This window comes from Nycticebus coucang, chromosome X, assembly GCF_027406575.1.
Source record: "Nycticebus coucang isolate mNycCou1 chromosome X, mNycCou1.pri, whole genome shotgun sequence".
Taxonomy (NCBI): domain Eukaryota; kingdom Metazoa; phylum Chordata; class Mammalia; order Primates; family Lorisidae; genus Nycticebus; species Nycticebus coucang.
In genome coordinates, this window is record NC_069804.1 from 181,676,759 (window position 1) to 181,690,935 (window position 14,177).

A 14,177-nucleotide genomic window follows, 5' to 3' on the forward strand; every position below is an offset into this window, starting at 1 on the left:
CTTTTCCACAGAGCTGGTAAACAAACAAACAAAAACAGCTGTCAGGTTTCTCAGAGTTACATTTCACCCCTTCTTCCTTTTTTCCTTAGTTAGAGGTAAAAGAAAGAAATGGTCAAACATGAGAAGGAGTTGGCAAAGGAGCAGCTTAGAGTATACCATCTGGCTAATACAAAGGGGCTCCTGCCTATGAGCTAAGTGCATTAGAATATTCTAGAACTCAGGGGGAACCAGTCTGTGAGGAAAGCCCACCTCACCTCCCTCCCTCTCTCAGTAGCCTCCCCACGTTGATTCCCCACTCATCCCATGACCCTACTTCTTCTGCCTGTGCCCTACCTCAGCAGCTTCTCCTGCATAGTTTCCTTTGTTTGGCTGACATTATAACCTGTCTCAAAAGTTGGACTCACTTGGGCCCAGTCCTGGGTCATCTTCTTATTCCAAGCCCTCTTCTCTCTCTTTAGGTGACTTTGTTCATTTCCTGCTCCTCTCCTGGCCTCTTGCTTCCCACTGGCCATCTAGATACTGAGGCCAGATATGCGGGAGTCCTCTCAGTTCCTCCCTCCCCCTCACCTCACCCCAGCTATCCATCAGTGAGTAATGCTGGCCCTGGCCCCCCAAATAGGTTTTTAATCTGGCCACTTCTTAACTGTGTTACAGCTACAGGCTTAGTAAAGCCTCTATTGTCGCACATCTGGACTAAGGCAGCAGCCCAGGGACAGGCTGCCTTGCTTGCATTTCTGACCTTTAGTAGTCTGTTCTAAACATGTGACCAGAGCAAGCATTCACTAGCTTGAATCTGCTCATGTGCCTCTCCCCTGCTTCCCACTCACTTAGGATAAAATCCATACTCCCGCAGGCCCAGTATGATGGGGCTCTGTTAACCTCTTAATAAAAACATTTAAAAGAGTGAATCTTATGGTACGTGAATTATATCTTTATAAAACCATGTAAAACAAAACTAGCAGCACAAGAATAAAGTTCATACATAGAATTTAAACTAAGGCTATTTATCACAGGTGTGTTTTTTTTTTGGAGGGGGAAGTCATAAAATTTACTCTCCTTAATTCTTGAGGCTATGTAGAGAGGTTTATTATATTCCTTTTTTGTTTTTCAGGATATATGTACAAAAACTGTATCTTTATGGTCATACATCAATAGCCAGCTAGATGAATTCTCCAATCCCTTCTTTGTGAATTATGAAAACCATGTGTTATATCCTGTTGCTAGTCTGAGTCATTTGGAATTATGGGTGAACTATTATGTACGATGGAACCCACGGATGAGACCTCAGGTATCTTTTTTTCTCTGTTTGAAGAGCATGTTATCTTTCCAAGTAAAGATGGTATTCTACAGATGCGTGTATGGTAGGTATTAACATATACTGAGTGTCTTCTGCCCTCGCCTGTTGGGGTTCAATCCTTTGCATTCATGTTCCAGCAGGCTCCTCCCACATACAAACCAAGATACCACCATTTGCTAGGTTAGAGTTAAAAATCTTAGCCCCTCTGTCTTCTCCTGATGAAGGTACATAAAGTGTCATGTGTCCCTCTGCCTGGCTCTTAGGCGTAGCAGCACCTCCCTTGACTGTTTTATGCCATGGGTGGAGGTGCTGGGAAATCATGTGGGTAATAGGCCGAGGTTACAGTTACAGACTCTGGCAGCAAAATGGAAAGGGGGTACGTGCTGAGTCCCAGAACAGGTGCCCCTTAAAGATGGGTAAAATTTCCCCTTTCCCATGACATCTTTCCACTGTAACATTTTCTGAGACTGAAAAAAGTTAGGAAGGGTAGCCAGCAGCCCCTGCCGCCCTTTGTGTTGAGTGGCTGAGCCCTGGCTGCAAGTCAGACACCACTGGCCAGGCTTCCTGCAGTGCTCTTTGCCGCCCTGCTGTGCACGGGGTCCTGACGGGGCCACTTGGCCCTACTCCTCACCCCAGTCTCCACCATGGTAGCAGGGTGGGGGCGGCTCCAGGGGAGGAGAGGATGGGTGGTGGGAACCTGCACTCTGGACAGGTGCCTTTCTGCAGAGGCTCACGTGCCGTTCTCAGAGTCTACCTGGCAACCCAGCAGGAGGTATTGACAGGGTATGGTTTTCATAGAGTGGTTCTGTCAGCCAAGGATGCGGAAGTCTGCCTTTCCTCCTGTCCTGCCTCCCTCCCCAACCCTCTTACCAGATCTCTGCCTCACCTTCAAGCCCCAGTAACCCTGGGGAAGCCTGAACTGCTCATGTTCCTTTTCAAGTACCTGGCACTGGAGGCTCAGAGGCTGCCATCACCTTCCTGACCTCCCTCCAGCTGGAAAGTTCACTCATTTGTGGACGGTGCTCCAGGCTCCCTGTGAGACACATGCTGTTGCCCCGGGCAGCTGCTCTTCCCCTCCTCACTGGTCCTGTGCTCAGGAGCGCCATAATTGGAGCTGCTTGTCACTTCCCACATGTTTCCTGTTTCATTCCCTTTGTTCCCTACGGCTTTAGCTGCAGAAGCATGTCCTTCCTCCAGACCCTCTGAGTTGGCCCTGCCCTTAGGCTATCAGGAGCATTTTCCAGAACACTGTTCAGGGCTCACTCAGCCCAGTTCTTGTCCTGTCAGAGCTTATGGCTCCATATTCGACACATGGTCCTCTGGCCTCTCCCTGTGCCCCAGATTCAGGATTCAGGACGTGCTCTTCCTGGCCTTCTCCCTCACTATGCTGGGGGCTGGTGCTATGGGACTCTTCCCTGGAAATATTCCTGGGCTCAGTGGGTTTGGCATTTTCCTTTCCATTCACTATTTGAGGGCCCAGCTTCTGTTATAATGTTCTGGGCATATTTTAAACATGGTGCGAGGGGCCACCAGCTGTCTCCTACATTAACTGTGGCAGAGTAGCAAGGGCTTCAGGCACTTCCACACTGATATGAATATGATGAAATGAGGGGACTCAAATGCTAAGATAGCCAGAGCGCAGCTCTGAATACCGAACAGCTTCTGCTTTGGGCTTGTGTCCTGAAAATGTTAATATTCAAGACTTATAGTATATTTTCTTTATTGAACAGCATCTAGGTAAGTACATTCTCAGCTCTTTCCCATGAAAACCATTCAGATACAGTTAGTCTAAATCAGGCGTCCTCAAACTTTTTAAACAGGGGGCCAATTCACTGTCCTTCAGACCGTTGGAGGGCTGGACTATAGTTTAAAAAAAACAAAACTATGAACAAATTCCTATGCACACTGCACATATCTTATTTTGAAGTAAAAAACAAAACGGGAAAAAATACAATTCACACCGCCTCATGTGGCCCGTGGTGCGAGTTTGAGGACCCCTGGTCTAAATCTTTGGTCAACATTTTAATTACAGGTTTTCAGTTTGATTTGTGGCCAATAAGCCTTTATTAGCTAATTTCAAACATCCTGTGTTATGCCCCCACTGAAGGAGTGATCCTGTTACCCAGGTGGCATCCACATAGAGTACCATGGCACCTGCTAACAGTGGCATGGCCAATAAGCCTCCTCCCAAGCATGGTCCTCAAATCCTTTCTCCCTCGCCCCATACCTCAAGGCTTGTCCGCTACAGAGGGAAACTGAGAGCCTTCTGGCTCTGGGGGCTCACTGCAGGGGTGCCTTTCCCTCTGAGGGGGGCAGAGAGGCCCAGAACAACCAGGAAATGTCCATTGCCTAGTCATGCAGCCACTGGCAGTCACACGATGGCCTGGTGAGTACAGGGCTGAGCTGGACATACCCCTTGTCCGCACTAAAATGGCTGCATCTGCTGTGAGAAGCCCTTGCAGGTGGAAGTACCCAGGAGTAAAAGCAATATGGTGTGGTTCCCATGCCCTGATTAAGAGAGGCCAGATGCCGGCGAGCAGCTCTCCAGCTGCAGCTGGGGACACTCTGGGCAAAGGGAGGTGGGAAGGAGTCCTCACAGAGTGGGGTAGTACTTGCATTCCAGGGTGCCCTTAGTCTGTCCATGCCCTGCCCTCTCTGGATCCCCAGTGTGCACGAAGCCCTTCTCTTGTGTCTCCTGACATGTGAAGACTAGCATTTTTCTGATCGCCTTTTCCAGTCCTTCCCAGAGCCTTTCTTGGATCAGACAGACTTGCTTTCAAGCCCCCCTCCACAGGAGTTGGGAGCTCCTGGTACTTCTACCCCGGAGACTTCCCTGACAAGTGCCCTGCTCACCTAGTGCTAGGATGACCACGTTATTGCCTAAAGTATTACTTGGAGAATGAAAGGAGTTGCATCTACTAATGGGTCTGTGGGATCCCCAAGGTGCTGGGAACTGCAGTGCCTGTTTGCCTTCTGCCCCCGCTGCCTGTGTGTGAGCTTGACGTTGCGGGGCCTCAGTACCCAATGTGGTGTTTGGCAACTAATGGGCGCCTTAGCACATGGGGCTGAGGGAACCCTGAGTGGATGAAGAGGTGCGTTCCCCCTGCTCATCTGCTCCCTCCAGACCTCTAGGCCTACATTTGTTCCCTCTCCCTCCTGTGGCTCTTGCCCCTCAGCCTACAAACAAGTCTGTGTCCTCTCCACAGCCAAACTCCTGGGCTGTTGGAACTGACTCCTACCTGGTCTCCCTCCAGTCCGTGCTCCCATTTGCTGCCAGAGAGGCCTCCTCCTGCCTGAGTCATAGCGCTGCCTGGTAGCTCCTGCTCCCCTGTGGCTCCAGCTCCCCCACGCTCTCTGCATACCCCAACTCCCATCTGTGTTCTTGGCGCTGCATTAGCTTTTTAAAAATCTGTTTCTCTCCCTTTAGACTTTGTACTCTGCGAGGCCAGGCCCCTGACACAACAACTGTATCCTCCCCCAAATGAGAATTAAGCCTGAAGGAGAACTGTCTTGGAAATGGTGTGTGAGCCTGAGAGGCCGCCACTCCCATTAGCATCTTTCAGCCAGAGGAGTACAACTGCAGGGCAGCCTGCTCTCCTTTCACTGGGGTCCAGATTCCATAACTACTCTCTTTCTGGCCTCACTGGCTTATTGTAGATGCTAAGCACAGGGGCCCCTGGAGCACTTCTTTCCAATGGGTAGAATCAACTTAGGAAACAAAGCCTGCATCTCGCTTCTAGCAGCTTCCTCCTTACTGGTGTGCATTTCTGCTTTCTGTTCTACTTAGGAACTTAGAGTAGTTCTTCCCTGGGAAGTTTCTATTTCATCTCTTTTCACAACAGGGAAGATGGATTATAGCATGCCAGAAAGTCACTACTTTATTTAAATTACCTAATATTCTTGGTGACTCAAAGGACCAGATGGTTGGTGGAATGTCTTTAACATTAGTGGAACCTCCCACAGAACTCCTTGGACTGAAGTGCCTTTGGCTAAACATGGCTCCTGGGTCACTGCGGGAGGTGCCCTCTCCCCCATCCTCTGCACAGCGGGTTGCAGAGGCAGAGGAACAGCCCGGAGGAGGGAGGTGCAGTCTCGCAGCCAGCATGGGCTCAGGCTCCTTCCTGCTGCACCAGCCCCCTCTGCTGGACCTGCAGAGACCTGCACCTTCACTGCAGCATTCTGGAAGACGGGTTAAGTCTTTAATACCTACAGCTGTGTCACAGATCTGTTCTCTGATGCAATCACACTCTGACACATGTAAAGAAAGTCAGCTTCGATGTGATGATGAGTAGGAACCGTAGTGCTGGCTGCTGTAACTTGAGATCTTTTTGCGTGCCTCTGGGCACGTACATGTGTGACCCCACTTAATGTTCATGGTGATCCTGTGATGGCAGAGGGTGAAGGGAAGGTTCAGGGAAGCTAGCTGTAACTTGCCCAAGTCTTTTGATGCCTGGTGTGTGCAGTCATGGAAGGATGCCCTCGAGCAGGGCTAAACCCCCTCTCTGGCAGAGTTACCCATGTGATCTGGGGCAAGGTCCTAATCTTCACTGAGATTGAGGTGGTCACGAGGTCACCAAGCATCAAATGCATCCATACCAGTGCCCAGCGTGCGGGTAGGGGGTGGCACGTGGGTAGGGGGTGGTCTGGCATTTTGCCTCCTCCCTGTACTGTGCTCTGCATGAGGGAGAAGGAGAAACCCACAGGCCGCAGCTTTTCATCCTAAATGTGATGAGTGTGCAGTGCATACCTCCCAGGTGCTAAGCACACAGAATTGGGGGAAAGGACTGGCCCTTGGTGATGTCGGTGGCTAGAGAGGCAGGTAGGAGTTTGGACTTTATCCCAGGGATTGTGGGAACTATCCAGGGTCTACATGACAAGGCCAGATGTATGTTCTAGAAAGCTCGTTCTAGCAGCACTGCGGGAATGGGCAGTACCGTGAAGACTAGCAGGCTGATGTGGCTGGCAGGGGACAGGGAGCCAGGTGGGGTGTGGGCCTGCCTGGTGTCTTTGAGAAGGCAGTGGCTGGGTTGGCTGCTGAGATAGGGGCACCCTGGGTATCTCTTTCCTTTGGGACTCTCTTGGCTTGTGTGTGACACAAGCCAGCACTGTGGGGCAAACACGACTGGCCCTTAGATGGGAACTGTGTCTGTACACTCCTGTATTTAAGCCTCAGTTTTCTACTCCTTTAGAAGTGTCCCTAATTGGTTGCAAATGAAAATGAGGAAAGATACAGAAAGCTGCATGAGGGTACAATAACTGTGCCTTCGAGTAGCCCAGGCCCTTACCCTCGGTGTGTGAGATCACATGTTCCCCTGCCTATCAATGCGTTCTTCCCTCATCTGACTGCCATCAAGTGACCTCACAGAGGAAAATACCAGATAGGTCCTTAGGGTCACAGGGAAGGACACTTCCCAGCCTTTGCTGTTAGACCCCAATGTTGTCATTGCCCCCTCCCTCCCCCCAGGGCCTGCCCGAGTGGAGAGTCTGTTCCCAGCCTCCTTGGTGCTGGCTACTGAGCACCCTGGGCTGTGGAATACCTGGCCACCCTCTCTCCTCTTTCCCTCCCTCCAGGAGGGCTGATCAGCTGTGGCACCCATGATGGTGCAAGCTCGGGGTTTGAGGGAGTGGAGGCAGGGGCCTGGACAGTGCCCATAACCCCTCCCCACGTCTCCTTCACCCTCTAGCCATGGATCTCCACCCTGGCTGGCCATACCACCCCCACCGAGAAGCCAAGTGTTGAGTCTCTGGGCCCCAGTGGGTGCCAAGAATGGTATGTAGCTGAGTGAGCTGGTGCTATGGCCAGACAGTGGTGGGGCTGCAGGAAAACCCTTCTTGTCTCTTTAGCCACCCGTCCCCTTGACAGGCTTGAGAGCACACTGATGGATAGCTCTCTTGCCCCAGGGGCTTCTGCCCGCTCCTGTGCCAAGTGATGAAAACATCTTCAAGTTGTAGAAAGTGCTGATTTAAGAGAAGTATTTTCAGTCAGCAGAGCCGAGGAGCGGCCACATATAAACATCTGACATCTTTAGACTGCCTGGGTCCAAGTCTGCGTTTGGCCCCCTGGGTGGATTGTTGCTGTGTGCTTTACTCGAGCTTGCCCGCCGTCTGAGACAGGTCAAGGGAGGTGAGCAGAAGGTGAGCCGGCATCACTTACACTCGGCAAGAGACCGGTTAATGACACATGAGGTCATTAACTGGTGGTGAGACTCATGAGGCTGATGCGGAAAGCCACGGCAAGAACAGCTCGCTAACATGGCTTTGTGTCTGCTTGCCACCAGATGCCAATCCACCAGAATCTCAAGGAGCTGCTGGCTGTCAGGGCGGAGCTGCAGAAGCGGGTGGAGGACCTGCAGCGGGAGGTGGCCACGCGCACTGTCTCCTCGTCTGAGCGGGGATCCTCGCCTTCCCACTCAGCCACTCCTGTCCACACCTCGGTCTGACGGGCAAGGCCAGCTGTGTTGGGCCATCCTGCTGCTCTGCTGTCTCTTGGTGGCTTGGGAAAGGGACCTAGCACTCACTGTTGTGGCTGTGATAGTGTCTTTAGGATTAGGCCAGGGACATTTGTGTGGCTGGGTGATGGCTCCCACTATTGCCAAGTGCTTGTTGTTTTGTGAACAGCCTATTTGCCTCCTGTCAGTGGTTTCACTGGGGAGACATCGGTCACGTCCACCCTGTGAACCGACTATCATCCAGGCAGCTTGGGAGAACTGGAGTGAGCAGAACGCAGCCCTCAAGGCTCAGACTTTTCCTTTCCATTCACTAGGGAGACCACAGTATAGCCCTGGGGCTTCCCTTAGCTCATTGCCACAACGTGGAAACTGTGCTTAAATGAAATATTTGGGGGAGAAGACAAGCGATTGCCATCTATTCCACGGTTCTCCTTGCCCAGGGGGTCCTTCCGTAATAATTCCTGTTGTATACATATAAGGTATTTTTAAAAAAGAGAAACATGCCTTTATTTTCCTATGTCCTTTTCTATGTTTAGAGCAGCCACCTGCAGAGGTATCAGCTTAACTGGGCTGTGTGAGTTGTTTTCCACCGAACTTCAAACTCTTATGTGGTACACTCAGAATGATTTGAACATGTCACTTCGGTGGCAGTGTGCACGCCCTCACCTGACTGTGGTACTCCCTCCTGAAGTGTCTCAGTGCATGGCTGGGGCTGGGTGTGTGCTCGGTCCCCAGCCCTGCTGATGGGAAGCTGGGGACGCAGGCAGGTGTGTGCAGGAGCTGGCCCCTGGCCATCACTCCCGAGCCATCTGATCTTGTGTCCTCCACCTCTTTACAGACGTGGCTGCTTGTGTCAAGGCACATATGCCTGTGTTAGCTAATTTCTCATTTTATCATGTGACTGTCACTGTGGCTTCGGGCTGGAAAAGCATAGCACGTACTTTCTGTGGCTTTCCCTCCACAGAGCCAACCGCAGCCTCTCCTGCTTTTGCACTTTCACTTAGTGACTTTGAGCTCTGTGACGCCATCAGTTCTTGCAGGAATTAGTTGACCATCAGTTGGTTCCATCTGCTAAAGCACTAGGGCCATTCACTACTCTGTGAGACGCACCACAGGGCGAATATTGCACATGTGGACCGTGCCCCTCAGGCCACACCCCTCCCCTGTGCTGTGCCCACTGCCACAGCTCCCGGGCCCCCACCTGAGGCCTTTGAGAGGTGGCCTCAGAAGCTCACAGGGTCAAACCCTAGGACAACTGTGTTATAGCATTAGGGGGTTGCTTTCAAATTACTGAATTTGATGCAAAGTCCTACATATTGACCTTATTTTTGACAATATATTCTTAAATTTTTTTATGATCAAATACATAGAGAATAGATTTTTTAAAACTTGGAACCTTTTGATTGTTACAGAAAATTATCCTTCTCAAAGAAACCAGAAAAATGTATTCAAGTTAAATTGATAACCTAAACGAATTCTCCATTTTTCTCATCAAGGGTGTTTGTTTCTAAGTCATAGTTCTATTGATATCAGCTTTTATGTTCCCAACAATCTGAAAGTTTATGAGTAGATAAACTGGAGTTTTCACTGATACATATTTTTTTTTTTAAATGAGGATATTTCCCATTTTCATCCTAGAAATGGCATTTTAAATGTACCGTGGACAGGATGATGCTTTTGACAGAACCAGAGAAGGCAAGTTAGGGGGAACCTGGCACCCAGACTGGGCCCTGTGTGCCCTCACCAGCCAGGGGTGACTCTGCCTTGGGCTTCCTGGACACTCCCACTTGACTTTAAAGAAGCACAAGGGATCATTTTCCTTTCTATGTCCCTGTTTCTAAAACAACTTGAAGCATAGTTTATTATCTAAGCATTTTTTTTGTTTTATTTAAGTGCACTAGGATGTAAAACCTTTATGGTTCAGGTTTATAAAACTGGTACAGTATCATATTTGCCTTATCTGATGCACTGTATGTCAATCTGTAAATAAAATGTTTGTTCCCTGCTCTTTTTGGTTGTTTCCTTTTTAAGTATCTCAGTAGATTGTTCCCTTGAAAAATAAAATAACATGTAATAAATAATATTACATGTTAAAAAAATAACAGTAATAAAATAACATGTATTGAATGTTAAGTGCCAAGCACAGTTAATATATAGATAAAAATGCCTTTTTGTGGGCGGCACCTGTAGCTCAGCGAGTAGGGCGCTGGCCCCATATACCAAGGGTGGCGGGTTCAAACCCGGCCCAACTGCAACAAAAAAATAGCCGGGTGTTGTGGCGGGCACCTGTAGTCCCAGCTACTTGGGAGGCTGAGGCAAGAGAATCGCTTAAGCCCAAGAGTTGAAGGTTGCTGTGAGCTATGATGTTACAGCACTCTACTGAGGGTGACACAGTGAGACTGTCTCAAAAAAAAAAAAAAAAAAGCCTTTTTGTGATTTTCATTTACTAAATTATAAATGTAATTTATCGTAAGTCTTGAATGTTTGGGCTGAAACAGGTCAGTACTCCGATTTCAAAACTGTAAACACCCCTGACTGTAACCTTCGGGAAAAGTCTGGAGCCAGCTGGCATGGAGCAGTTTCCCTCGTGCAGGCGCAGTGCTCGGAGGCATACAGTTGCCACTTCCCCACTCTTTGGAAGGACTGTTTGCCATGTTCAGGGCTGTAAAGGCCTGGATGAAATTGTAGGGGTCTGGGTTCCCTGTCCCTCTCCAGTCACATCACTGCTGACTAAGAGCATGGTATTCAGCACAGAGCATGCCCCCTGAAACCACCTGCCAGCCAGCAGCCAGCCAGCCCCAGCAGTGAGGCCAGGACAGCCAGCCCCCCCACCCCCCACTGGCCATGCACATCTTCTGCACAGGAGAATCATGTGGCAGCCTTGGGTTTGAGGACTTGGGATATTTTTACTCCAAGCCTATTTTAGCGAAATAAAAAGAAAAAGCCAAGCGACCTCAGGGCCACTGCGGTTTGTTCATGCTGAAATGCCCAGCTGTCTTCTCAGTTTGCGAGCTGATGACAAGGAGGACACACTTTATCCCAACAGGCCGCTCGCCACAGGCCTGCAACAAGTGATGGGGTGCAGGGCCCCTGCCTCGGTCAGCTTTCTTTGGTGAAACAACTGCACACAGCTAGAACCTGCTGTGGCTACTGGTGGCTTTGAAAAAGGCAGAGCAGGAGACTTGTGGTGTGTGAGCCCAGGCCTCTGGGCTCAGCCCTGCTGCTCGTACAATGGTGGGAGGGCACCCCGGGAAGCCCCTGCACACCCATGTACTCAGGGAGGGGATAAATCCAAGAAGCCAACCTGGAGAACCTTCATCTGGGGAGAAAGGGAACGAGAAGAGCTCCACGTCACAGATCACTTTAGGAAGAAACAGTACGACTTGACAAAGGAAATGCCTCCACACCAGAGTATGGGGATCTGCGAGGTGCCATTTTGTTTAATGCAAACACTAGACAGTTTACAATTCACACCTGGACACAAGTACATAAATAAATTGAGATATAGAGGATTCTGAGATCAGTCTCCCTGTCCTCCTCAGAGCACTGGTACCAACACCTGCCCTGGGGCCAAGCCAGCCGGCCTCCCTGAGGGCCTGCCTTGGGCCACCAGGCTTCCCTGACCTCGGCTTAGTGTCCGTGAGCACTGACTGACACTATGCAGTCTGTAGTTTTTGCTGCCAAATGAAGCTGACACAGATTGGCTCTTTTTAATTGGCCCTTAGAGTTCTCTCTCATCACCTGGGATAGGCCTAAGCTGGTACATACAACCTTCACACGGACAGTTACAAGAGTCACCCAGGCTTCCGCAGGCGACAGTGCCCAACAGGGCTAAAATGCCTGTGGAAAGGAGCTGCCCCTGGGATGGGTGCTCTGCACACAAGCGGCCGAGGGGTCCTCTGGGAGCGTCTGCCACCTGCAGGCCTGGGAGCGGGCCATGAGCTCTGTGCAGAAGGTGCCCAGCTAGAGGAGGGCAAAGAGGCCTTTTGGTAATTGAAGTTGGCGCTACTGAGCACATGGTTGCACAATGTTTATGTCACAGCTCTAGGGCTTCCAGGTCTTTGCCACTGGATAGGCCTCGGCAAGGTGGAAACCCCTACCCCGAGGCCACGCTGTGTAGGTAGCAGCTGTGTAGGTAGCAAGAAGCCATAGGTTCAAAAATTCTCCGAAGCCACCTCTAACCCAGCACCAGCTGGGGATGAGGCCACTGTCCTTGGTGTTAGGGAGGCTCAAACCTGACAACCTAGCCAACAAAGGTGGGAAGCCCTGGAAACAGGCCCATCTTGCAAGCAACCTCTACCTTGCTAATTACATTCCAGAAGGACAGGGAGCTTTTCGGGGCCAGACCACAGCTTCCTCCCTCCATGGCTCCTGCCCAGTCCTGGCCTGCCGGTCTTATAGGGCTGAGCAGGAGGAGGGGTGTTTTGGTGCCCACAGGCACACGCTGGGGACGACCCAGAGGGGCAGCCTTGAGACCAGTGCTATAAATGCTACCTTCCCACCATGGGGATCTTTTAAAACAAACACACGAGGCATGCATCAGAAAGCATGTGCAGGCTGCGGATTCCAGGGGGTTCTTAAAAAAGCCTGTGGAGCTTGTGGGGCTGCCGCATAGGCTAAAGAGGCCGGGGAGTTTTGTAAATAGGATCCTGCCTGTCTGGTGACTCATATTCTGCTTTCACAAGTGCTTTGTGACGTGGCAAACAGATTATCAGTAGACCCCAGCTCAGTCTTCCACAGAAGAGCTCACTAGCACAGAGCCACACAGGGTCCAAAGGAACATGCTGGGAAGCCAGCTCTGGTCCGGTCCTAACCAACCCAGGCAGCTCCAGGATAGGTGAGGGGCAAGTGGCCAGGTGGGTTATCCTGTTTGCCAAGGTGAGCTCGGGCCCACGTGCTCTTCATTTGAACAGGCGGCGGGCTGGCCATGGGACTGCCAAGTCAGGTGCCTCTCGCTATCGCTAAACCAAGTGAGTATCCCTTTCCCCTTCCCTCCCCACCCCCACGCATTTTTTTTCCCCCAAACAGGCATGCTTCAGCCTCTGAGGCTTATTCCTGCCATCTAGCTCCTGCTGGCTAAGTCAGATCACAGACAGGGTGGGAGTGGAGCACCTCCCCTGCCAGTCTCAAATGTTTCCAATGTGATAATTCCTAAAGACTAAGCACATCAGCCTTAAAACACACCCCATCTCCTATGGAATCAGCTGGGAATCAGGACTGCAAGTCTGAGCTTGCTACTTATCCAGAAGATTCCCAAACTTTCAGGGCAGGACTATCATGAGATTCATGTTTGCACTTAAAGAACTGAACAGCCTCCACCAGGACCGGCTGTCTGGAAGCCCAGCAACGTAAAACCTGGATGGGAAAGAAAGACTAAAATGAAAACCCCGCCCTGAGTGCTGCACGTGTGGTGTGTCACTCGGTGCTGACCGGTTCACTTCTCGCAGGGACTGCTGGTGCACCAGGTGCTGGCTGGGCCCCCAAGCTCTGAGGTCTCTGCCAGGGGCTGCCTATGGCAGGAACCCCCACTGAGCCACTCCAGTGTGCAGGGGATCACAGTGTCCTGGTTGAAGCTCTTGTTCCCTAAGTGTGCATGTCCTCTGTCATCCCCAGCATCTTCCTCCCCGGTCACGGCCTCCTCCCACTCTGTGCTCAGTAAGGCTGGGGACAGGCCAGCTTTGGGGAGCGGTGACCCTGCAGTGTCCAAGGCTGTCTCTGTGCTATAGTCGGCTCTTGAATATCAGCACAAGTCAAAGCCCCTGCGGCAGGGTGGACACCCCCACATGGAGGGCACAGAAACCAAACTCACGAGCACCCAGGACTCATCCAGAAAGCTTCGAACAACAAGGAGCCAGTGACATCGAATGAGCAGCACAGCAGCTGTGGGGCCAAATGAAAGAGCCGAGTCACAAGCGGTGGCACCTGCTGCTGAAAGGGACCCTCAGATCCGGGCCGCTTCGGGTGGTGGCTCTGCAGACTGTGTGTGCAGCGCTGAGTACTTCACTGTGGAGAGAGGGGTGGCATAGTGGGGATTCGGCTCTGTCCTGCATGGGAACAGTGACACACAGTCAAGCCCCAGCTAGGGACACTTGTGTCTGTGCTGTCCAGAAGCTAGGGCAGCTCAGCCCATCCCAGACACCCTTCCTCCCCCTGCCCCAGTCAGGGCTACCCAGGACCTGGAAGCAGAGTTCTGGTGGGTCAAGAGGAGAGGAGGAAGCTGCACAGGCCCTGTGAACAGCTCAACCTCCATTTCCCCATCTGGAAAACGGGGATGGTCCTGACAGGGTTGCTTGGAGGACTGTTTTAAATAAAACACTCCACGTGGCACCTGGCTCATACATAGCATATAGGGGCTCACTCAGCAGCGGCTAAGAGTGACCAAAATGACCACAAATGCTAAACAGAAGACATTTTCCACAATTGAGTCCAGG

At 51.1% G+C, this 14,177-nt stretch overlaps 2 protein-coding genes across 11 annotated transcripts in view; one reads left to right on the forward strand and one right to left on the reverse strand.

The window, feature by feature from the left end:
* MTMR1 (myotubularin related protein 1) overlaps positions 1-9,802 on the forward strand; it is a 66,891-nt gene extending 57,089 nt beyond the window's left edge. For 2 of the 8 annotated variants that reach the window (XM_053579432.1, XM_053579431.1), the window contains 2 exons: positions 1,112-1,288; positions 7,576-9,799. In XM_053579432.1, coding sequence (XP_053435407.1) covers positions 1,112-1,288; positions 7,576-7,737 — 339 coding nt within the window. In that variant the 3' untranslated portion in view covers positions 7,738-9,799. Of the gene's footprint in view, positions 1-1,111; positions 1,289-7,575 lie in introns of all 8 variants that reach the window. The other 6 variants (XM_053579426.1, XM_053579428.1, XM_053579434.1 and 3 more) reach the window with 5 other exon arrangements.
* Positions 9,803-11,140: 1,338 nt separating this feature from the next.
* Positions 11,141-14,177, reverse strand: part of CD99L2 (CD99 molecule like 2) — a 125,311-nt gene continuing 122,274 nt past the window's right edge. For 2 of the 3 annotated variants that reach the window (XM_053579438.1, XM_053579435.1), the window contains one exon: positions 11,142-13,749. In XM_053579438.1, coding sequence (XP_053435413.1) covers positions 13,688-13,749 — 62 coding nt within the window. In that variant the 3' untranslated portion in view covers positions 11,142-13,687. Of the gene's footprint in view, positions 13,750-14,177 lie in introns of all 3 variants that reach the window. The other variant, XM_053579437.1, reaches the window with a different exon arrangement.